Source organism: Erinaceus europaeus, chromosome 8, assembly GCF_950295315.1.
Source record: "Erinaceus europaeus chromosome 8, mEriEur2.1, whole genome shotgun sequence".
NCBI classification, from domain to species: domain Eukaryota; kingdom Metazoa; phylum Chordata; class Mammalia; order Eulipotyphla; family Erinaceidae; genus Erinaceus; species Erinaceus europaeus.
Genome location: NC_080169.1, coordinates 66,901,449 through 66,928,058, shown reverse-complemented (window position 1 = coordinate 66,928,058; position 26,610 = coordinate 66,901,449). Strand labels below are relative to the sequence as shown.

At 35.2% G+C, this 26,610-nt stretch overlaps 1 protein-coding gene across 2 annotated transcripts in view; it reads right to left on the bottom strand.

Annotated features, from left to right (window-relative positions):
- SEMA3C (semaphorin 3C) overlaps nucleotides 1-26,610 on the bottom strand; it is a 202,467-nt gene that overhangs the window by 77,570 nt on the left and 98,287 nt on the right. For both annotated transcript variants that reach the window (XM_060196327.1, XM_007527906.3), the window contains exons 3-5: nucleotides 20,300-20,460; nucleotides 18,298-18,360; nucleotides 8,741-8,860 (exon numbers count right to left, since the gene is read on the bottom strand). In XM_060196327.1, the coding sequence (XP_060052310.1) occupies nucleotides 8,741-8,860; nucleotides 18,298-18,360; nucleotides 20,300-20,460 (344 nt within the window). The remainder of the gene's footprint in view (nucleotides 1-8,740; nucleotides 8,861-18,297; nucleotides 18,361-20,299; nucleotides 20,461-26,610) is intronic.

Here is a 26,610-nt window from a genome sequence, read left to right as displayed (position 1 = left end):
TATGAAAATGTAGAAGGAGATGAACGAGGAGAGAGATGTAGAGACAACAAGGAAAGACACCTGCAGCACTGATCCCCTGCTCCTGAAATTATTCTGCAACTGGGGACTCAGAGCTCGAAGCTGGATTCATGTACATGATAGGTAGCATGTGCACTCTACAAGGTGGACCACCCCCTGGTCATCAGAATCACAGTACTTAAGAAATTACATATATTCATCACATTTCCCTGAGTTCTCAACATCATCTCAGCTGATTTCAATGAATTGTATATTACAATATTTTAAGTTCAAGAAAATGATTGTAAGGAAAAGAAACACATACCAATTTTAAAGAAGAAAATACATCCAGAAAAAAAAAGAAATGAAGTTATATCAGAGTGATGAAAATCATTAATCAAAGAATTTTGTTGATATAGGAGAAGTATAGCTTTTCCTCTGACAAAAAAAAAAAGCTAGAAAAAGATTCTACACAGATAAATCTGACAACCAATTTATTATAAAGTAATATAAGCTGGATACCCCTGATGCTATTCTTAGTCATATGGTATGTCATTTGATTTGTGAGTAGCAGAATCAGGAGCTTGAATGGTATTCAGTAACTGCAACCTATCTTATAAGAGACAGTTGATAAAGTCCACCAGAGATAACATTTGACGGTATTCTAAGAATGTCTAACAAAGTGATCAGTTATTATTTTTATTAACTTTTATTACTTAGCATGCAACCCAATGCAACCCTGGGATGCATTGGATCGACCTTCTCGTGGTGCATCCCGTGAGTACCCATTCATTGGGGAAACTGACGATCCTTCCTAGCCGACTGAATCCACATGGATCCCAGTCACTTTCAAAGCCAGCAACAAGCAGCTCCTGACAGCTTTCAACCTGATGCTGTTGACTGGCTACGGAAGAAGGGCAAACGCTAGAAGAAGAAGAACTTAGCGTGGAGTTATTTTATTATTTATTTAAATATTTTATTTATTTATTATTGGATAGAGAAAGAGATAAATTGAGAGGAGTGGGAGAGATAGAGAGGAAAAGAGACTTCCAGACACCAAACTGCAGCTGCTACCATGATTCCATTCTGACATCTCTGGGCAGATGACCTCACTAATATGTCCTGGAACCTCACCTCTCCAGAGTTCTACCCCATTAGCAAAAGACAGAAACAGTATAGGGGTATGGATTGACCTGCCAATGCCCAAGTTCAGTGGAGAAGCAGTTACAGAAGTCAGAATTCCTACCTTCTGCACCTCAAAAACAATTTTGATCCATATCCCAGTGCGGGAGAAGTGAAAGGAGGAAGGAGAAAAGAGGCCTTTGAACTCCAGCTCCATCAGCATCCATAGAGAGGGGTGGAAAAAGGGAAGACCATTTGGATATAGTAACAGGATTATGTATGGTTTGGAGGGGACGAGAGGACTGGACCTTGAAGAAAAAGGGGGAAATTATGTACAAATCTAGACAAATAGTTGTATGGATGATAATTAACCCATGTCTGTCACCTTGGGAGAACTTAGTAGTTTGAAATGGAGGGGTTGGGGATTCAGAACTCTCGTGGTAGGAACTATGTGGAATTATACCCCTGTTGACATGTAATTTATTAAATAAATATTAAATCACATTAAAAAAAACTTTAAGAAAAAGAGAGGGAAAGAGATAGGCACGTGCAGCTCTGCTTCACCACTTACGAAGTTTTTCTTCTGCAAGTGGGCACCAGGGGCTTGAACCTGAGTTCTTGTGCACTGTAATATTTGCACTTAACCAGGTGCACTACTGCCTGGCCCCATTTGGAGTTATTATTTATATTGTTTACTTTGTTACATTTCTATGGGTCAGGGAGGAAAGACAGTAGACACTATGGCAGCAAAAATAACCAGTAGACAAGATTCCATATTCTTTCATGAGCAAGGTATTATAACAATAGAGATAGATAGAAAATGCCTCAAATTAGTTGAATCTATACACAAAACTATAGTTAATAGCATATTCAATCACAAGAAACCAAAATCTTTCCCTCTTAGATCAGGTATATAACAGGGTTGTCCCGATCACCTTTAAAATTCAACATAGTTTTGGATATCCTTGCCATAACAATTAGGTCAGAAAAGAAGAAATAGAGATACAGATATAAATAACTATTCTACCCAGAGTCACATATAAATTTAGTGCAACACTAATCAAGATCCCACAAGATCTCTTTAAGGAAGAAGAACAGAACAAAAGCTATACAATTTTATATTGAATGAGGAAATATCTAGGACTGTCAAAGTAATCTTAAGAAAAAAGAAAAAGGACAGGTAACACACTTAGTGACCTGAAATTACATTGTAATCAAAGCTGCCTGGTATTAGGACCAAAACAGACAGATCAGTGAAATAGAACTGAGAACCTAGAAATAATTCTCACACCTATGGAAAACTGATTTTTGACAAAGGAGACCACAACATTAAATAGAAAAAGTAGAGAAAGAAGAGTCTCTTCTACAAATGGTATTGGGAAATTGGGATTGAACATGCATACTAATGAAACCAGAACAACACATATCACCGTACAAAAGACAACTCCAAGTGGATATAAAATATGACTATTAGATCAGAACACATCAAATCCATAGAAGAAAAGATTAACAGAACACTTTATGATATCTTCTTGGGAAATGTCTTTACAGATGCAAGCCCAACAAAGTAAATTAATGGAATTGCATCCCACTGAAAGACTTCTGTATAGTAAAGGAAACCACTATGAAACAAAGACACAGACAGAATTTCTGGCAGATTTGCACATTTGATACACTATATAAAGAACAAATAACTACAGTGAATAAAGAACTCACTAAATTCAACAACAACAATAAAAACATTAAAAATGGAGAGGGCCCAGGCAGTGGCACACCTGGTTAAGTACACATGCTACTATGCAAAGAACCCCGTTTCAGCTCCCTGGTCTCCACCTGTAGAAGGATAGCTTCAAAAGCATTGAAGCAATGCTGTAGGTGTCTCTCTCCCTCTCAATTTCTTTTTGTCCTATCAAATTAAACAAAGTTTAAAACATCTTAAAAATAAAAAATGAAAATAGAATTTTGGCCAAGAAATAGAGGGCCAACAGACATATGCAAAACTGTGCAAAGTCTCCAATTATCAGAGAAACACAAATGAGATAATTTTATACCTGTGAGAATGTCATACATCAGAAAAGATAGAAACAAGTACTTGGAGTCGGGCGGTAGTGCAGTGGGTTAAATGCAATGGTTTAAGCGCACATGGCGCAAAGCAGAAGGACCAGCATAATGAATCCAGTTCAAGGCCCCGCTCCCACCTTGGGGGAAGTTGCTTCACAAGCAGTGAAGCAGGTCTGCAGGTGTCTATCTTTCTCTCCTCCTCTCTGTCTTTCCCTTGTTTCGCCATTTCTCTGTCATATCCAACAACAATGACGTCAACAACAACAATAATAACTACAACAATAAAAAGCAACAAGGGCAACAAAAGGGTATAAATAAATATTTTAAAATAATGTAAAAAATAAAAAAAAAGGAAACAAGTACTGCTGAGGAAGTGGGGGGGGAAAGTAAACCTTTCTACACTGCTGGTAACAATGTAAATTGGTCCAACTCCAGTGAAAATAGTCTAGCAATGGTTCTGAACACTAAAATGGACCTACTTATCCAGAAAAAGCAGAAACACTTATCTGAAGAGACATGTATACACCTATGTTCATAGCAGTGCAATTTACAGTAGCTCAAACTTCAAACAATCCTATATCTAATGACTGATAAATACCAAAGAAATAATGTGACACATATGAATACTATTCAGCTGTTAAAAGTGATGAAGAAATCTTTGCATCATCATGGATGTAACTCAAAGGAATTGTTTTAAGTTAGATAAGCCAAAAAGGGAAGGAAAATTATTTTGGATTATTTCACTTATAGGAAGAATCTAAGAAATATAGGGAGTCACAAAAAGAAACTTGGACTGGATGTGGCGTATTGCACTTAATCAAAGGATTCTAGAAAGAAGGGTTTGAAAGGAGTTGGAGAAGGTTTTGGGGTCTTGTGCCTGATGGTAGAAAAGGATCTCAGCTGCAGGTCACAATGTTTTACAAATATGTATCACAGGGAGATGAGAAACTAACCCCATGTGTCAGCATCTATATTGTGAGCCAATGTTGGTATGCATGAGACCCCTTCTGTTTCATTTGGTTTAAATCCCCCCTGCTTAACACTATTCTATTTACATAACCACTTCATTCTATTTATATAACCGCTGTTAACAAGCACCACCCTCCAGGGCATTGGTTCAATCCCCACTGTTTCATGATATGTTTTTGCTCCACCCCCCCCTCCTTGTCACACCCTGATCCTCTCCTTGTCACACTCTGATTGTCACCAGTCACTTTTCTCTCCACCCTATCTATGTCACACCCTGTTTCCACCCTACTTGGCAAGTATATATAAAGACAGCATTGTGAGTTTTAGAGTACTTTACCTTGAGTTTAGCTTAGCTCGGCTTAGATTGTGCTGAGTCCTGCATGAATAAAGAGATACTGCCTACAGCTCAACTATGAGTCCCTGGTCGTCTGTTACCCGCCCGTGAAGCCAGCCCGGAGAAAACAACCTAACCCGTCAAAAACGACAAGCCAATATCCCCCTTCTGATGAAATGACTTGAAAAATATTTAAAAAAAACAGAATAATAGGGAGTCGGGCTGTAGCGCAGCGGGTTAAGCGCAGGTGGCGCAAAGCACAAGGGCCGGCATAAGGATCCCGGTTCGAACCCCAGCTCCACACCTGCAGGGGAGTCGCTTCACAGGCGGTGAAGCAGGTCTGCAGGTGTCTATCTTTCTCTCCCCCTCTCTGTCTTCCCCTCCTCTCTCCATTTCTCTCTGTCCTATCCAACAACGACTACAACAACAATAATAACTACAATAATAAAACAACAAGGGCAACAAAAGGGAATAAATAAATAAAATTAAAAAAACAGAATAATAACATTTACATTTAACCAGACATGCCATTAACTGGCCCCTTAGTGAGATAAGCCAACAATAGAAGGATGAATACTAAATAATCTCACTTATTAGTGGGACTTAATAAAGTAGAGACCAGGAGGGAGAGCACAAAGTGAAACGTGGACTAAACATGGTGCATTGTATCACAGCAAACGACTCTGTGGAGGGAAGAGGAGGGATGAGAAGGAGAAAACGTTGAGGGGCCCAGAAATTGTATGCATATGTAATGAATTCACTGTAAAGCATTAACACCCTCAATATTTTTCTTAAACTTAAAAAAAAAAAGTTGTGGAACTAGATCTTTTTTTTTTCAGTCTATCAGGATCACCATAAAAACAATATAAATAATATCTCTTGATAAAATGGTACCTGAAAAAATTATAATTAATAGTGTATCTACTTTTTAAAAAGCCAGAATAAAGATGATATAACAGAAATCATAAATTATTATGAATTAAGTGTTAAAATACTATAAGGATCTATGACCATATCTCTCTGAATGTGCCTCCTCTTATCTGAAATATTGTAGTAGAGTTCAAGGTTAATTAAATAAAATGATAGAAGAATCACAAGAGAATCAAAAAGTTTGGTGTCTCAAAAAAAAAAATGTAAGCTCAAAAATTTTCTCATATAATCAACAACTTGCCATATTGCAAAAAGATTGAAAGGTGGTAGGTAGTGCCCAAAAAATAAAACACTAATTAATGCTTTCCACATTCACTTTCAAAATGCTCTTAAAATATGAAAAATATGCTATCTTAGTACTAAATCAAAATCATCATTAAGTACTACTGCTGACCATTACAAAATGTGTGCTAGTAATAATTAAGGATGATATTTTTTTTTCAGTTGCATATCATAACATGGTCAGTTTGTGATAGGGGATGTTTTATCCTAAACTAGAGAAAAATAGATAATGTAGATGTTTATAAAACTGCATTTCAACACTTATTTTATGATTCAATAGCAGAATATACAGAAATGTGACATTAATAGAAAAACAATGGTGAGATGATTTTAAAGGAAAATTTATAAAGCTTAAAATTCATAGCTCTTTTCATACTTAAATTGGCTCTTGAGATGTTCACATATTATTTAAAGAGGTTAATTAAAGGATATGCATCCTCTTTAAAAAATTATCTTTTGAATTGAGAATAAAGTAGTTCACATGTAGTAAAGTGCTTATGACTTATTCCATGCTGATTTTTCCAAAGATTATTCTTTTGGACAAACTTGCCAATTAAGTACTGAAGTGAGTAGTGGGCAATTGGTACATGGGAAAATGATTTTATTTGATTCCAATACTCAAAAAAATGTGATGCTATTGTTGGCCTGTTCAGTGACTGCAGTTTTCAGTGGAGTGTCTGACAGATTTCAGACATCTGGGGCAGTAGTTTATTTAATCAATTGATCACAGGCATGTGGTTATAATGACAATTTCAATGCAGCCAACTGTATTTTTTTAAGAAGCATAGAATTACATCTCCTTTAAGAATTTTACTATTTATATTTTTGTGAGTCACTTGGAAATGTACCAATTTGAAGTTAAACTACAATTACTGTTAATTTTAAATGAATTTTTCTTCACAAATATATACATGTATAGATTATAAATCTGGGGAAAGAAAGAAAATTATATAAGAAAATTATTGTTAAATTGTATTAGTAGTAAAGCAGCTTCATTATTGCTAAAGAAGAATAAAATCCACGCATACTTGGTGTAATATTAATCTACATAAATTTAATCTTCCAAATCAAATGAAAATATTATTTGAATTAACCTTAGTAGGTTTATGTTGCACAATAAAACCAAAGCAAGATAATATTTTTTGCAAGTAATTTTGTTGGGGGAAATAGTAGGTTACAAGATAGTTGTTGACACATGAGTACAGTTTCTTATCTCTCCATGATATATGTTTGCACAGGACTCCCACTACCACCCCAAGACTCTCTTTACCATGATGTACTTAGTAGCTGATGCTAATGCCCTCCCCCACTTTCCTCTAGTCCAGAAACTTTTGCTTCGCTGTAGTACACTTCACTAGTCCAAATTTCTATTAACCTGTGTTTCCCTTTTATTGTCTCAAAGCAAGATAATTTAATAGAAACCGTCTTTGAGCTGGAAAGTAATTTACTACATGGAGCACATATATCATCAATCTTGAGGCCTCAGATTTGATCCCTGGCACCACATGCAAGTTCCATGAATGGTATTCTTGGTTACTGTGAAATGGGCGAAACACAGTCTTAATATCACAGCTAAAGTTCAGCAAACCTTGTATTTGATTATATATTAGCTGTCTAAATGCTTTTGTTTACAGAACACAACTCACTATAGCCAATGTAAGATTTCTAGATAATCTAGTATAGATTGATGTTCTAAAATGAAAGTATGATTTACTAACTAAAGTTATTTTCAGCAGAGGCAGTGAACATCCATTTTTTTTTGTTTTGTACATTTATTTATTTATTTATTTATTACCAAAGCAATGCTCAGTTCTGGTTTATATTGGTGTGGGGGATTGAACCTGGGACATCAGAACCTCAGGCATGAGAGACTTTTGCATAACTATTATGCTATCTACTCCCACCCACATTTATGTATTTAATATACCTTACCAAATGTTAAATGGAAATAATAAATGATTTAAAATAGATGTGATAGGTAAGTTTGTCCTCTAATATTTTAGTACTTTGGAGCATATATAACTGTATATAAGTAATTATAAGATTACACCTTTTTTCCCCCCAGGATTATTGCTTGGGCTCGGTGTTAGCACTAGGAATCCATTGTTCCTGGTGGCCATTTTTTCATCCCCCCCCCTCCCCGATTTTATTCAATAGGTCAGAGAGAAAATGAGAGAGGAGGGAGATATAGAGAGCAAGATAAACATCTTGAAGTCCTGCTTCAGCACTTGTGAAGCATCCCTGCTTGCAGGTGGGGGGAGTAGGGGCTCAAACCCAAGTCTTTGTGCCAGTCCTTGTGCATAGTACCATGTGTGCTTAGCCAGGCTTGCCACTGCCAGGCCCCAAGTTACAGCATTTTCTTTATCCTCTGAAAGTTTTCCACTCTGAGCTACATATATATTTACAGATAGCATACATTTTTTCAGAAATATATTATAAATTATAAAATAGCCTAATATTTACAGTAGTATATATACATTTTCTACTTATTTTAATATATTTTATTATTTATTTATTTTAAATACATAGCAAAATTGAGCTGAAAGGAGGGGAATATATATATATATACAGTATATATATATATATATATATAGAGAGAGAGAGAGAGAGAGAGAGAGAGAGAGAGAGAGTGGGAGAGAGAAAGAGAGGAGAGAGGAGAGGGAGAGAGAGAGGAGAGAGAAAGACACCTGTTGCACTGCTTTACCACTCATGAAACCTCCCTCTTGTAGGTGGAGACTGGGGCTTTGAACCAGTGTTTAACACACTGTAATGTATATGCTCAATCAGGTGAGCTACCACCGAGACCCCATACATTTCTTACTAATTTTTATTTATAGTTTATTTAGTGAAATATAACATTTGGTTGAAGACAAATGGCTATACTTTATCTTATTATACAGAAATCATAAGAAATATATTTGCGTTTAACAAGGCTTAAAACTCATTTATAGCTATAGATATTTCCTAGCCTTCAGTGCTGAAATATAGTTTTAAAAACCATTTGATGCTAAATCTAATGTAAGAATGAGAAGTTGTTTCACTTACCTCAGATCGCCTCCCTCTGTTCAAATATGTACAGACTGGGCTATAAGCACCACTCCCACAAACATACAAATGAGTGCGGTTGAAAGCTTGAATTACTCGAACAAAATTTCCACAGCCATGCTAAAAGAACAGGTAAAAATAATAAGTAAATAACTTTAATTACTTTTTCCAATAGCAAGACTGTGATGCTTTTTGATCCATTTTCAGCTTTGCTCAGAGACAATTAAGTCAACAACAACTTGGTTTACTCTATTGATTTATTTCAGGAGTAAGGTAATAAAAATATAATGGCTCTTTTACATACTATTATAAAATATTGTATATACATTTTATGTTCTACATCTTTATGAACTTATTGCCTATGAAATTAGAAAGTGGAAATAAACCTAAAATTTCCCTCATAACTATAGACTAACACACATACATCACTGTTCAGCACTCATGAATTATTATATAAGTGTTTTTAATAAAACTGAGTTCCTATAAGAATCACAGATACTTAGTCAGTAATTGCAAACACTATTGCCTTTGCCACTGATGAGAAAAAAAGTGAACCTGAAACAATGTCATCAGCAGTGCTTTCTATGAAGAATAATATAATCACAATTTTCTGGTCTTGATCCCCTAAAAAGCCTTTTTCAAAGTTTTCTTTCTTACCTTCTTCCAGGTTAGCTACTGGGAAGGTCATTTATACACTTAATTAAACACAAAAATATTATTAATTATAAGCCGACTATAACCTTATAGGAGTGCATATGGATGGTTGGCACCTAATAAGGAAATCTATTACTGAATTAATTACTGTTTGATCCATTAAGCTCATGACCTATCATTTGCTGACTGGAAGTTTATGTTGGCTCCTTCACAAAATAATTTCCTCAAAGAAAGTATTAAAGTAAAGTTTATTTATTTATTTTTTTATAACCAAACAAGACTGCAAGAAAGTGTGCTTCCCATGAATGGGCTGATACCATTATTTCCCCCCTTTAGATACCATGTATTTTAGTATTTTTAAAAATATTTATTTATTTATTCCCGTTGGTTGCCCTTTTTTGTTTTTTTGTTGTAGTTATAATTGTTGTTGTTATTGATACTGTTGTTGGTGGATAGGACAGAAAGAAATGGAGAGAGGAGAGGAAGACAGAGAAGGGGAGAGAAAGATAGACACCTACAGACCCCTTTTGAAGCGACTCCCCTGCAGATTGGGAGCTAGGGGCTCAAGCTCAGATCCTTACTCTGGTCCTTTCGTTTTGCACCACCTGTGCTTAACCCACTGCGCTACCACCGGATTCCCCATAGTTCTTTACAATACACATTTATTAATTGTGTGGTTTAAAACAAACTGATAAAATACAAGGACATTTCTGGTGGTGGGAACTGTGTGAAGTTATACCCCTCTTATCCTATGGTTTTGTCAATGTTTCCTTTTTATAAATAAAAAATTTAAATAAAGAAAAACAAGGACATATTAAATTTAATCAATATTATTTTATATTTTTCATCAATTTAATTTTTATATTCATTATAACCTGCCAACAAATGTTTATTTTTATACATATTAACTTCATACAGGTATTGATTTTATAGCTTTTTATTTTAAAACAATCGATCATTAACTGCTGTTGAATAATCCTTTAAAATAACACTCATTTTATTTAAAGATTTTTGTTAAACGCACAGTTTAATTCTTGAAAAATGTTTACAGAGGCTCCAAGAAACTGATTACATAGCTGCAGGTGACAGTGTGCTATTCTGGAAGGGGCACAGATAAAGTATGGATTGCATGTAATAAATCTATGTTAAGGGGACTGTAAGCAAAGAAATTTAAGTTTACTTTTCTTACATTCAGGTTCAGTCATTCTGAGAATCTGTATACAATTTTTCCCATAATATATTACCTTAATTCTGTTATAATAATAATTGGGTGTGTCTGTCTCATTTTGGTTTTGTAGATAGTTTGTTATGAATTACTAGAATCGGCATTAATATATTTTATATGTATCTGTAGATTATAGTTAATGTTTATATCTATAGCTATGTTTATTATAGTTAATAATGACTGAAAATTTATTATGAACTAGACATCAAATAATCATTTTTTATATTTAAACTCTTTTTGCAAAAGTTTTAACTTTTTTGCTTATATCTTAAATTTAACCACCTAATCTGTACTACTTAGACATTTTACACTCATTCACTTTTTTTCATAGTGAAACCTCTTTTAGAAAAATAAAACTCAGAACATTTTATTTAACTTGCTTGAGGTTTCATAGCTGCAAGTGAGTAAAGAGAAATTACCAAATAAATGTGTCTCACATTGATTCTTATGCATCTGACCACTTTGGGTGAAGGACTTATAGTGGTAAGAGTTGAATTACTTGCTCAACAATTTGTTTGGCTTCATATGTTAATTCTCTTTTCAGTCACCAGGTTCCAGATGTCATCAGGATGCCGGCCAGGCTTCCCTGGACTGAAGACCCCACCAATGTGTCGTGGAGCTCCGCTTCCCCAGAGAACCACCCTACTAGGGAAAGAGAGAGGCAGACTGGGGGTATGGACTGACCAGTCAATGCCCATGTTCAGCGGGAAAGCAATTAAAGAAGCCAGACCTTCTACCTTCTGCAACCCACAATGACCCTGGGTCCATGCTCCCAGAGGGATAGAGAATGGGAAAGCTATCAGGGGAGGGGGTGGGATATGGAGATTGGGTGGTGGGAATTGTGTGAAATTGTACCCCTTCTACCCTATGGTTTTAATTAATCCTTTCTTAAATAAAAAAAAAAGGGAAAAAATAGTTGAATTACATGAAAGTTATTAATGTTTACAGTTTCTAATATTTTGGTGTTAATTGCTCTTAATCTGCACAATAATGTTTATAATCAAGTATTAAGTCACATGTCAGTAATATGGTAATTTAACCAAGAGGCTAAATGTGACTCTCTAGTCTTATTATGTAACTTAACTGAAATTACTTGCCACAGTCTGATGTTCAGTGTGTCCTTTCACTCTGATTCACAGTCAAGAACACAAAAAGAAATCAGCTTATTATTGAAATTCATTTTCTAGGTACTTTAAATATCCATTGTACTGCCTTAGTTTCTGTCCACATTATTGCTAACTTAGATCTTTCTAGTCCTGCCAATTCTATCTAAATATTTACTGAGCTTATTCTATTCAAAAGTTGCTAGTAACACTGGAATGAATAGATTCAATTTCTTTTAGAGAAAGAAAGGCATTATAAGTCAGGCTGTTGTAGATGCTACCATAGATTTATATTCTTCAAAATGTACTGTAGAGATAGGAAGGAAGTATGAATAATACTGAACTGGATGCAATGATTTGAGATAGGCTGTCATTTTAATTGCAACTTCAAAAGAAGTAGAGATTTTAACATGCAGAAGCATAAGGGAATAACATTCCAGGAAAAAAAGAAGATGAATATAAAAATGAGGACATAACAGTGCAGGATTTACTCAGAGAACAGTTTCTAAGACAGGCAAAAGATTACTTGTATGAAGAAACCAGAGAAGCAATAAAAGTTGGGTTCATTATGTCAGTCAGATAGAAGAGAATGGGCTTAATAACGTAAATCTCAGAACATGATGATGACTTCAAACTAAGGCTTTATCTTTTACTAACTGCTCAGATTTGAGACATTTACTTAGCCTCCTTGTGCTTCAGTCTTTTCATGTGTAAATTGTGATGGTAATATTTATTGTGAACAATTAAATAATACAGCTTTTGGAATGGTGTCTGACACGTAATAAATACATACAAGTGCCAGGTATTAGACTTTTCTTATTTATTTAATTTATCATTGTTGTTACAACCCTGTGACGTAAATGTGACATCTGTTCTGTGAAAAACTTAGTACCAGTTCTGAAAACAGTAAAAAATTCATAAAAGGTTTAATGAATGCGATTTCAGTGAAAATCAGTATGGTAGATAATTTCTTTTAACCTTTTAAATCAAAACTATTTTGTAGGATAATACTAAAAGAAAAATCAGACTTCCAACATTATACTGAATATAATAAGACTTTCTGTACACATACATGTCATATAATAAAACAAAAATGAAGTTTTAAATCAATATGCTTTAAGCAATATAGTGTGGGGAAAACACAGCACCTTTAATGTTGTTGACCTAAGCTGGTCTGTTCTCAAGACTGAAAAACCGAGAACAAGAGGTTTATAATGTTCTGCAAATAGGCTTCTCTCTCTGAAGGCAAACCTCAGGAAAAATGAACTTTAGTAGCCATCTGGAGGCAAGACACAAATGCCTACCTGTTCTGGGAAAGGTCCTTGAGAGCAAAGACAATAAGGGTTGATCATAAGCATAAGTTACTTATAAGGTTTAACTAAACACACATTGTTATAATTAAAGTTCAGTTCATGCTTTGTCACAATTTTGCTCTATATAAGCTGTAGCAAAATCCAATAAAAATGCCTTTAGTGCTTGAGAATGCTGGTCCTCCACTGATGTTTCATGTTCACTCTTTGTGGCTCCTCCCTCGTCTGGCCCAGAAAAAGAGAACAACCCAACAATATAGCCTTTTACTTCCTTCACAATAATATATTATTGTGAGTATAATTCTCTGTGAAAATATTAACTCATTAGTCCCTGTTAATGCCTCAGTGAGATAGGCTTCATAATGAAACTAAAGCAAAGACAAATCGAGCCTCCAGGGTTATTGTATAATTACTGATTTCTATAAGCATTTCTATGTCTTGAAATCTACAGTTTTTAACATGAATTACCTATGTAAACTAAAAAAGTAAGTGTTTTAAAATATATATCCTGGTGTAGAAGTGAATTGGACTTTATATATGCTGACTCTTTATGGTCCACACTAAAAAGAGTAAAGAAAAAAATTTTTTTTCTTTTTGATATATTTCTTTGGTTTGGAAAACAATCTAAGAAAATATATTTATCTAGTGGTTCAAAATAATTTGGTCACATAAATAGGTAAGCTAAGATTCTATAATTTTCAAAATTGATATTATAGATGCATAAAGTATATATGCCTAAACATATAATCTTGTTTAATTTTCCAAGAATTTCTTAAAATGTTAACTTATCACATCCAATAAGTGCTATCTGTTGGATATGTTTGACATTATGTACTTTTATCCAATTTCAATTTACTTAAGAGTATGAATAAAATAGTAATATTACTCTTATATTGAAGCATATGAGAACGTGAATACATTGAGAAATGAGTAGGTTATACTTTGTTTAGCTAAGATGAATCATTAATTCTAGTTCCACAATTATAATTTATTTTCTTTACAAAAATAAGTTCATTGGGAACAGAGAAACATCTTACAAGGGAGAGCACATACATTGCAACACACAAAGCCAATATTTGAGTCCCAGCATCAGAGCACTGGAGGAAGCTATGTTAGTTTAGTATCTCCTCTCTCTCTCTCTTCTCACTGGCTATCTGAATTAAAAATTGGTCCAGGATCAGTGATATTGTGCATCTGTTTAGATGGTATTTTTTGAAACAAGGTATGATAATCTTAAATATATGTCTTAATGGATAAGTGTAATAAGATAATTTGTTCTATAGAATTTCTAAATACTTTTTTAGCAACATTATTCTATTACTAGCTTTTCTCTTGTGGCATGATTAAAGATATCTCTCCATAAGCACTTGACGTATAAAAGATGAGGTGGTTTTGCCAGATATATTTCTTCTCTTGCATAGAAAAAAATACTTTAAAAATACATTCTTTCCCAGGAATTATTTTTAATTAATATTTTAAATTATTTTTTTTTATTTGCTAGAGACAGCCAGAAATCAAGGAGGAAGGGGGGTGGTCATAGGGAGAGAGACAGAGAGACACTTGTAGTCTTGTTTCGCTGCTTTGTAAAGCTTTCCCCTGCAGGTGGGGACTGGGGGCTTGAACCCTGGGTCCTTGACCACTGTAATGCATGTGCTAAACCAGGTGCGCCACCATCTGGCCCCCAAGGAATTGATTTTTATTTTATTTTTTAAATTATTATCTTTATTTATTTGATAGAGACAGTCAGAAATTGAGAGGGAATGGAGAGATAGAGGAGGAGAAAGACAGAGATACACCTGCAGTCCTGCTTCACCATTCATGAAGCTTTTCCTCCGCAGATGGAGACTGGGGGCTCGAACCCGGGTCCTTGTGCACTGTAATGTATGCACTCAACCAGGTGTGCCACTGCCCAGCTCCTCAGGAATTAATAATGTGGGCAGCAGTACTAAAACACATCCCTTCACTTGTTATGTATGTGTACTAACTGGTTGTGTCTCAGAATAGAAGATAGCCATGAATGACAGTACAGCATGAAAAAACTGTGAAGATGTAAGCATGTAGTTAAGGTGTCATTTAATGACTTGTAATTATAAGAAAGCAAATAACAGAGTGTTTCTATTTCGCCAGAGGGAGGAAGAAATCAAATGACTTGGCTGAGACTCTTCAGAAAAAGCAATAATAAGCGTTGGAAAGAGAATTTGCAAAAGTGTCTAAATCCTACATGTTTTGCCTGTGGCAGCATGTATAGATGGGAAATGAAAATTGTCTTGAACAAAAGACAATTAAATCAAGTAATTATAGCCACAGGATATCATTGTGGCAAAAGGCAAAATTTGATGGGATACACATTAGCGGGGGACAACTTCTACATTATAATATGAAACAAAGTAGTTTAATTCATGTGCAATTATTGAAATAATAGCTTCAGAATGGGGAGGGGAAAGCTTTCTCCACATTATATATATATTATTATTATTATTTATAAAAAGAAGACATTGACAAAAACCATAGGATAAGAGGGGTACAATTCCACACAATTCCCACCACCAGGACTCCATATCCTATCCCCTTCCCTGATAGCTTTTCTATTTTTTATCCCTCTGGGAGTATGGACCCAGGGACATTATGGGGTGCAGAAGGTGGAAGGGCTGGCTTCTGTAATTGCTTCCTCGATGAACATTGGCATTGACAGATCAATCCATACTCCCAGCCTGTCTCTCTCTTTCCAGATGCAGATATCACATAGGCCCCTAAGCTGAATATGGGCCCCAGGTTAGATCAAATCCATGGGGTTTATAGTCAACAATATTTATAAACCTTTCCTATATTTGGGAGATACTCTTTTCCCTGATCCAGCTTTCTAGACCTTTTTCAAGCTGTGACATCATCTCCCCAGACAATAACTTGGGGCCCACCTGCATGTCAGATGCCAAGGTCAGAAAAAAAAAAAGGAACTAGTATAGTCATGGGCCCTTTGGAATATAACTAAAATAGGCCTACTAACTATCTACAAAGCAGAAACCCCAAAGTCTTCATCTGCACTATTCCTGCCTTTAGGTTCATAATTAGGCAACAATTTGTTTTTGCTTTATAGGTTAACTCTTCTTTCAGCCACGAGATTCCAGATGCTACTGTTATGCCGACCAGACTTCCCTGGGCAGACGACCCCACCAATATGTTCTGGAGCTCTGTTTCCCCAGAGCACATCATATTTCATTCAACAGCTGGTTCTTTTTTAAATCTTTCTTTCTTTTCTTTTTTCATTTATAAAGTCGTAGGTAAAAAAAAATATGCTCCTTCTAAGACATTATGCCCATTTTTATTTCCATCAGCAGATGAATTAGAAATCTAAAAATATGGGGGTCGGGTGGTAGTTCAGAGGGTTAAGTGCAGGAGGCACAAGGCACAAGGACTGGCATAAGAATCCTGGGTCAAGACTCTGGTTCCCCACCTGCAGGGGAGTCACTTCACGGGTGTTGAAGCAGGACTGTAGGTATCTATATTTCTCTCCTCTTCTCTGTCTTCCCCTCCTCTCTTCATTTCTCTCTGTCCTATCCAACAATGACGACATCAAAAACAACAATAATAAAAAACAAGGACAACAAAAGGGAAAATAAACAACAACAATAATAGAAATCTAAAAATGTGAGAGCCAGAACTGAGTAGCTCCTGGTGAACTTTCTTGTTAAGAACATCCACCGGGAGTCGTTGGGCGGTAGCACAGTGGGTTAAGTGCACATGATGTGAAGCGCAAACATCCTTGTTTGAGCCCCCAACGTGCAGAGGAGTCACTTCACAGGCAGTGAAGCAGGTGTCTATCTTTCTCTCCCCTTCTTTGTCTTCCCCTCCTCTCTCCATTTTTCTCTGTCCTATCCAACAACGACTATATCAACAACACAAGAACTGCAACAATAATAAAAACCAAGGGCAACAAAAGGGAAAATAAATAACAACAACAACAGTAATAATAATAATAGAAATCTAAAGATGTGAAAGCCAGAACTGAGTAGCTCCTGGTGCGCTCTCTTGTTAAGAACATCCACTGGGTGTCATTGCGCAGGTAGGGTGCACATGGCGTGAAGCACAAGCATCCTGATTGTAGCCCCTGGCTCCCCACCTTCAGGGGAGTAGAATAACAGGCGGTGAAGCAGGTCTACAGGTGTATATCTTTCTCTCCCTCTCTCTCCATTTCTCTCTGTCCTATCTAACAACAACAACATCAATAACAATAATAGCTATAATAACAATAAAAAAGAACAAAGGCAACAAAAGGGAACATAAATAAATAAATATAAAAAAATAACATCTACCAGTGAGATCTGAAGATTTTAAACAGCTTTCCACTAACCTGTCTGTAACAGATATTTTATGAACCTTATACTTAGGAATATTAAGAACCAAAAATGTGAGCCAGGGAAATAGCATAAAGGTTATGCCCAAAAAAAAAAAAACATGCTAGAGGTTCTGAGTTCCCAGGTTCAATCCCTGGCCCCAGCATAAATCAGAGCTGAACAGTGCTCCGGTGTCTCTGTGTCTGTCTCTCTTTTCTCACATTCTCATTCAAATAAATAAATATAAACATTTAATGAAAGTCAATTTTTAATTTCCACAGCTTGTTTTCACAAAAATTGTTTTTTTCCGCCTGCTAAACTCAGTCTGTGAACAATTTGATCTGTCACTTTTAGTATATTACAGGAGTCAGTATAGATTCATTGCTTGCTTCTTTATATGAAATCCTACCTAAACAAATACAATTTGTACAAGTGTTTAACACTAGTCATGCATCACTGTTTCCATTTGCCTTGATTTTTGTTTTTGAGATTATTTTTAATTTAAAAAGATACTGGTTATCACTAGTGAGTTATGCCTTACAAAAAGTGCTGTCTAACTGTTACCATTTTGCAAAGAATCTCTGGAAAGGTGCACATGGTATCTGGGCGCTGCTCCAGACACTTGCATTGTCATTATTTCAGCAGCCTGCTGAGAATTCTGCTGGTTGGTTCTACTTGGAACGAGGGTTATTACTGAAATCCATCATGAAAAGTGTCAGGGTGTAATAATGAAAACAAGGCCGGACATTTCTACCAAGTCAGGAATTCCTAAATTCCAGTGTTTCAATCTCTTTTCATTTACATTTTTCACCATGTGTGTGGTGGAGGACTTAAAATACCAATACCCTTTGTTTCACTTTTGGCTACATTCAAGCTATGTGAATTCAAAGACAAAATACTTAAGTTATTATTATTATTTTTTAAACACACTCACTGTGGGGTCTTTGCCAGCCATTTTGCACTCATCAACTTTGACTGTAGATGCCGGCCAGAAAACCTGTTCAGAGAGAAAAAGAAAGGTTACAATAGCCTAATGATCTTTCTTTACTTCATGAAAACAAATGTAAGGCATTCAATGTATGTAAATATAAATATGTATAAATATAAATATCATATATTTCTATTTTTCTTTTGTTAATTCAAGTTAACAAAAATGCTGTTATTTTGTCAGATAATTATGTATTCAGTCCCTTCATTGTTTTTTCCATTAATAAATTTAATGTGTCCACTTACTAATGGTACAATATAAAAATAAAATTACGGGGCCAGGTGGTGGTGGCACACCTGGTTGGGCGCATATATAACAGTGCACAAGGTCCCAGGTTCGAGGCCTTGGTCCCCACCTGCAGGGGGAAAGCTTCACGAGTGGTGAAGCAGGGCTGCAGATGTCTCTCTGTCTCTCTCCTCTATCTCCCCTGTCCCTCTTGATTTCTGGTTGCCTCTATCCAATAAATAAATAAAGATAATAAAATTTAAAAAATAATTACTAATGTACATAATAATATGTCTTTCCCTCTTTTTGAAATATAGATTTTTTGAAACTACTACTATTAGAATTAATTTACATTTATATTGCTATCTTAATTTAACATTGTTCCAGTGAAAAACATAGCTTAGCTGGTAGACTTGAAACATATCTGGAGTTTCAACAGCTAAAGTAACTGATGAAATTCAAGAGATTCCCTCTCTGAAATATTATACTAGCATCCTAAATCATTACAGCCTTGGGTCAGTTATAGAGATGATGACTTTTTAAAATATATTTATTTATTACCTTTTGTTGCTTTTGTTGTTTTATTGTTATAGTTATTATTGTTGTTGTTATTGATGTTGTCATTGTTGGATAGGATAGAGAGAAATTGAGAGAGGAGGGGAAGACAGAGAGGGGAGAGAAAAATAAGACACCTGCAGACCTGCTTCACCGCCTGTAAAGCGACTCCCCTGCAAGTGGGGAGCTGGGGGCTCAAACTTTTTTTTTGTCAGCTTGCTTCCCATTGGTAAAATGATAAATTCAGGTACCCTAGCAGTAATAATCTCATAATTAATCTTTTATTTTCTGATTCAAATGATGTTCAATTTATTTCCTTACTGTGAAACAGAAAGATAAAACCAGTTCACACTCAAAGAACAGTGCATTTAAAAATTGTCTTCTTTTGGAGCTGGGCATTGGTTTACCCGGTTAAGTTCATATAGTACTAAGCACAAGGATCAGGGTTCAAGTTCCTGCCTTCTACCTGCAGGAAGGATGCTCCGAAGCAGCTAAGCAAGTTTGGATATGTCTCTCTCTCTTTCCCCCCCTACTTCCTCTCCTATCCCCTCTCAATTTATCTCTGTCTTACTCAATAAAATGGAAAAAAATGGTCTCCAATAGCAGTGGATTCATAGTAGTATAGGCACTGAGCTCCAGCAGTAACCCTGGAGGCCAAAAAAAAAAAAAAAAAAAAAAGAACTGCCTTCTTTTCAATAATTAAATGAATGCAAATAAGGAGATATATCTTCCTTTAATTTCTTTTTGTATGCTGTACTTCATGATTTTCTCTTTCCCTATGTATACATAGGATGTGTCATATCATTTAATTTTCAGGTTTGAAATTGACTAGAAATTGTGAACTAGACAAAGAGAATTGATTATATTTTCAATACACAGACACACAACCACACACCTTGCATGTGAAAAGTCTAAGGACAAAAACATTTAGAAGGTTAACATTTCCTTAATGAGTGATAAATTTAGGAGGTGGGTGGTGCTGCACCTGGTTGAGTGCACATGTTACATGTACAAGTAGCTGGGTTCGAGTCCCCATTCCCCATGTGCAAGAGGGAAGCATCACTAGTGGTAAGTAATGCTGTATGTGTCTTTCTTTGTCTCTCCACTCTTTCTATATTTTTCTCTGCTTCTATCAAATACAAGAAAAATTAAAAAATGATAAACTTACACTCAAAGGTTCTTGACTTATATTGTTTATGTTCAAGGAAAGAATGTGATCTTTGCTGCCCACATATATGCGATCTTGATCTTCATCCATTAACAATATTCTGTAGTCCAAAGGGTGGTGAGATAGACTGAAGTATTCAGAGGTCTTGGTTTCTCGAAGCTCTGAAATAGTAAATAAAATGTGAAAATAAAGTAATTGGGCTCTGTGATCTTATTGTTTTAATGAAAAATCTACTGAAATTAAGAAAAACCTACAGAGATATTTTCCACTTGTATTATAGCCTTCTAACAATAAAATAACCATATAGTAATAATCTTACCATAATAAATTCACTTTAGAATAGAGTAATATTACTGGCTACTAATTATTAGTGATTACAAGTTATTCACATAATTCAACAAATCACTAATGCTTGATGATCTCACTCATAGGTGGAACCTAACAAGACAGAAAGGGAAAATGTAAACTGAAACTTGGTCTGGGTGTGGTGTATTACAGCAAAGCAAAGGACTTGGAGGAAAAGTGTAAGGGAGTGAGGAAAGGAGCATTGGGGTCCTGCTGCATAATGATGGAAAAGACTTGGTTAAGGGTGAGAGTGTTTTGCAGACACCTGTCACAAGAAGATGAGAAATTGTATCCATGTTTCAACAACCATACAGTAATCCATTAGCCCTCTCCCTCCTCAATAAAAAAAAAAAAAAAAAGATTTCTGGATACTCTGTCCACAATGGCAGGAACATGTAGGTTTGAATATTAAAAGAATTATTAATAAGTTAGAAAAAATTCCTTTAGGTTCTGATTATTAAACAATATGTTCTATTTTATAACTTAAGGCTTTTTCATCTACTAAGTTGCAGATGCTACCATGACACCAACCTGACTTCCCTGGGTAGACAACCTCACCAATGTGTCCTAGAACATCACCACTCCATAGCCCTATGCCACTAGGGAAAGAGAAAGACAGGCTGGAAGTATGACTCAACCTGTCAATGCCCATGTCCAGTGGAGAAGCATTTATAGAAGCCAGAACTTCCTTCTGCACCCCACAATGATCCTGGGTCCATGCTCCCAGAGGGATAAAGAATAGGAAGGCTTCCAATGGAGGGGATGGAATACAGAACTCTGGTGGTGGGAATTGTGTGGACTTGTACCCCTCTTATCCTATGGTGTTGTTGATCATTAAGTCAATAAAATGAATAAATAATAAACACTTCAAAAATATCTTGAGAAGTGAATCATGAAAGAAGACAAGAACAAAAGGAATTTAAAAGATCACTTAAAACAAGATACTGCTGTCTGTAAGGTGACTGAAGTAGATAAACTGTCCAGTAAATGGTTCCAAATTCCATCTCTGGCACTGCATGTGCCAGAGTGATGCTCTGGCTCTTAATCTTCTATCTTGCCTTCTCATTAATAAATAAATAAACTTCAGAAAAAGATACTAGATGACATATATTTCTAAATAGAGAACTTGATATGGGAACTATTATGCAAGATGCTCACCTAATTATTGAACTTCAGTATGTGTTGGGGACAAATCTGTAATATAGATGTAGTAGCACTATTTGACCCCCAAATTTCTATTTCTTCCTTCCTGCTGAGAGTAAGAAACTGTAAAGAGCTGTCATTCAGAGAAAAAGTAAAATGAAAATAAGTAAATAAGTAAGTAAATCTATGTCAGCCCCTGCTAAACTGGAGGGTATTACCAAAACAGGAAATAACAACAACAAAAACAAGAACATGAGAGAAAATACAGAACCCAACAAATGCCATTTAAAAGTTGGTGAAAACACAACCTGTCTTCATTCTGCCTAGAATTCAAGATGTTTTGTAAATTGTTTTTTCATCTTATGGAAGAGATTTATGACTTACCATTTTTTTTCTTTTGTAAAACATAAGTGGTAGGATATAGCTTGCGGTGCAGTATACAGATCCAACAAATACATTTTGAATGAATAATTATATAGTGAAATACATCTAGTAAAGTATCAAAATATGGCTGAGTTCATAAACTCTGCGGTCAAACTACTAGAGTCTGAATTTTGGCTGGGGCTTTTTATTTCTCTGTGTCCTTGGCAAGTGCTTTCATCTCTCTGTACTCTAATACTTCATCTGCCAAGTCAGGTTAATAGCAGTACCTACATCGTAGAAGTGTTGTAAAATTTAAATTGTTATGTAGCCAGAGATTTAAAAAGTACATGTCCTGTAGCAACATAGCTTACTTATCATTGCGACTTTGAATATTTCTCACTTAATCTAGAAAAGCAAAAAGAACAATTCTTTACACAGGAAGAAGAATCATGGAGGATTACATCTTCTTATTTATATTTACTAATATCTGTAATATTTTAATATATTTGCACATAAAAATCTCATATTGTTCAGGAACAGAGCAAAAGAGAATAAACCATTAAGGGAAAATGAGTGTACAGGATAATTTGGGAGTAAGTGAAATTGAAAAATCAAGATGCTGTTTTAGAGATGGTACTGATAATGAAATGTTAAAGCTAGTAATTTTAATGAAGAGTTGACCTGAGGGGTACTTGGAATAAAGGATTTGGGATGAGTTTTGTATGAAGTTGATCTCAGTATTAAGCAAAGTGTAAATGTTTCCCAATTTTCTAAACCTAGAATAGGAGAAGTAAACATTCCTTTAGTATTCTGTGAGAAAATCAAAGGAAAGACCTGTTTGGTACAGAAATTATAGAGGCTTGACAGATTAAATTCAAACTACAGCAAAATGTTCAACAAACAAGTAATCCAATAGAAATATTGTTTCTGTGGGTAGATAATCCTAATCCTCCCCATTGATCATGTGAAATGCTGAAAGCAGAGACAATTCTGAGGTTAACAATTTAAAGATTTATTGATCATAAAAACAAAACAGTAGCTTCTTAACTTCAACTGAATTTAACTTGCAAATAACCAATAATGGAAGTTCTGTTCTTCAGCTATTTCATTAGAAAATAATAAATATCTTTCATTAATTCAAATGCCAGAAAAAGCAATAGCTGTATTGTTAAATCCTTTCTGGTTCAAGGATTTTATCTGTATTTCTTTTGTTGTTGTTGTCTTATTGTTGTTGTGGTTATTGTTGTTGTTATTGAAGTCATGGTTGTTTGATAGGACAGAAAGAAATGGAGAGAGGAGGGGAAGACAGAGAGGGGGAGAGAAAGATAGACACCAGCAGACCTGCTTCACTTTATCTGTATTTCTTAGTCATGAAGCTATCTTATTCAATTTTTTAAAAAAATTTATTATCTTTATTTATCAGATAGAGATAGCCAGAAATTGAGAGGGAAGAGGGAGACAGAGGAGAGAGAAAGAGAGACACCTACAGCACTGCTTCACCACTCACAAAGCTTTCCCCCTGCAGATGGGGACAAGGGGCTCAAAACCCAGGTCCTTGCTCATAGTAGTAATATGGGTGCTCAACCAGGTGCACCACCACCTGGCCTCTATTATCAAATTTAATTACCTGTACTTCACTGACAGTTGACAGTTATCAATTAAGGAATATTTATTCTACAAATTCTCCTTTAAAACTCTAGAACTATATTATTTTTTCTAATGCTTTCAAATTGTTAGTGAACATGATTCAACTATGTGATTTCAGAGAAACAAACAAAATAAAAGTTTTGAGTAAAGAGATTAGTTCAAAGCATTGAGAACTTTTATGTATATTCACCAAAATATTCATTAATTTAGCTTAATGTAAGTCCAACTAAAGTCAATATTTGAGTCAATTATTTGACTATATTTAAATCAAAGACTAGTTTAAATATGTGGCCACAGTGAGTAAAGGAAGTCATAATTACTATTCTTACACCTAAATAAATCAGAGAGGGGATGAAGATACAGCATCATTATGCAAAAAAAAAAAAACAAAACTTTCCTGCCTGAGGCTCCCAGGTCCTAGACTCGATCCCTGGCACCACCATAAACTAAGAATTGAACAGGTCTCCGGATAATCAAATAAAAAATATAAAAGTAAGCAAACCAAAGAAGAGCTGTGAACTATATTTCTTTAAATCTGAACAATGATGTCATTATTTTTTATAACACTGGAGATTCAACTAACTTGTTTCTCAGGACATTCTCAACTAATTGAGAAGAACCTTGGCTGAGGGTTAACAAGATATAATCTGGTAGCTCTCTCTGTCTAGCTTTCTCTCTGTATCCCTCTTGCACTAAAAATAAATAAAATATATTTTAAAAAAAGAAAATGCAGTAACTGGACAAAGGGCAGTTTAGGTTTCCAGCTTTCCAGAAAGTCTCCTAAGAAAATGCATTTTAAAACAATAGTTATTGCATCTTCTGTTATGAAATCCAAAGCACTGTAGATTCCTATGATGGAAAATTACAGTACTACCATCCATGTAAATATTCCCTGAGGGGAAATTTTTCAGCGTAATATCTTTACCTGAAATTCATGCTTGTATTGACATGAACTTTTCTTTGTAATGGAAACTATTGTGAGACTTGAGAAAATAACCAAGGTGGGAAGAATAATAGTTTTTCCAAAGTTATAGACCCTGGCGAGGTTTATATTACATTTAAGTCTACTTGAATATTTTTGATATATTGCTGTTGCAATTACAATAGTGCGATATTCAGTACTATACTTTGTCTGAAATAACATTCTACACCTAACAATACTAAGAACTAATCTTTGTTAAATGTTAGCCAGTCAGTGATCATAATAGTGCTGAAGTGACTAAGTCAGTAAGAGTTCATTTCTGGGGCCATGTGGTGGCACACTTGGTTGAGCACAGATGTTACCATGTGCAAGGACCCTGATTCAAGCCCCGGGTCTGATCCCTACCTGCATGGGGAAGGCTTTGCAAGTGGTGAAGCAGTGCTGCAGATGACTCTTTTCCTTTCTATCTCCCCCTACCCTCTCAATTTCTGGCTGTTTCTATCCAATAAATAAAGATAATAATAACAATAATGATTTTTTTTTCCTGTGCTCGATAATTTGATCCCTGCTTAAAAGGGGTGGAAAGCCTAAAGTTCTTTTATGAATAATATATCTCTGTTAAACCATGTCATAGGGAAAGTCACTCACAAAGAATGCTACATTATCTTTGATAAATCTTTTTTTTAAATTTCAAAAACAGACAAGTGATTGCCTTATTGAAAATCTATTCCCAGGAGTCTATTAGAAGTACATACACATTATTCATTAATTACATTTAAAACTCATCATGTGCAATCATGTCATAAAGTGATTGCACCTTTATCATAGCACAGTAGGCATTTTACTCAAATAACAATGTATATAAGTATGAAAATTCTATGCCCTTAGGGCAATTCCAATTCTAACCTTGCTATTAGATATTTAGTTTGGCTAGTCCACCAAGTCACTCTCTTTAGAGGAATCCTCAGCTCTCCCTTGGGCATAAAGCACCTGAATAGATTTCAAAGTAAATCCTTAAGATATCTTTTACTTAGTAGTATTGTCAAGATGATTTCCTTTCTAGGATGTCTTAGCTCTGAAGAATTTTAAGTGGAGAGAACTTAAATGATTCCTCTCCTCCCTGAGGCTGTTTTGCAATTTTGTCAGAAACTAAACTACACCTGTCCCATTAGGGAAAACAGGTAGATAGAGTATAGCACAATGAAACTAATCGGTATAGCTAGCTGAAACTAAAGCATGGCAGAGACCAGAAGGCATATTGTGAGGACCACATTTGCTCAAAAAAGATAGCCTCAAATAACTACCATTTGTGTAGCTATTGTGTAGTAGGCACACCTCTCCTAGAGGCTTTACTAACTGATTTAACTCAATTTAATTTACATCTAAAATTTTAATACTGACTCTTAGACAAAGAAACTAAGTCTGTAGATTGAAGTTATCTAACCAAGGTCACAAAGCAGTGAATTCAAAAGCAGGGTGAATTCCTTTATGTGTGAATTCATCGAGATCTTGCTTTTAAAGTCAGATAGACACCTTCACTACTTATCTGCTAGGTTTCTATGGGGTTCTTGCCATCTGTGAAGTATCAAACATAGCATAATAAAGAACTTAGTCTATCATATTTTCTTTTGACGATTTGGGTTGTAGATTGTAACACTAAGGGATGCTAGACCCTAAGCATCTTGGGAATGATCAAATTCTCAGTGTGCTGATCTCACTAAATAATCACAGCAAGTCCAAGAAAGGCTCCATGAAATTGGGACTGAAGAGTCTAACTTAGCTTCATTTAGAAGATAAATGGTACCATTTGCTTGTTTATTTGTTTTCTTGATAAATGATCATGAGGACCTAAGTGGAAGAAATTTGTCAGATGGATGAAAGAACAAATGAG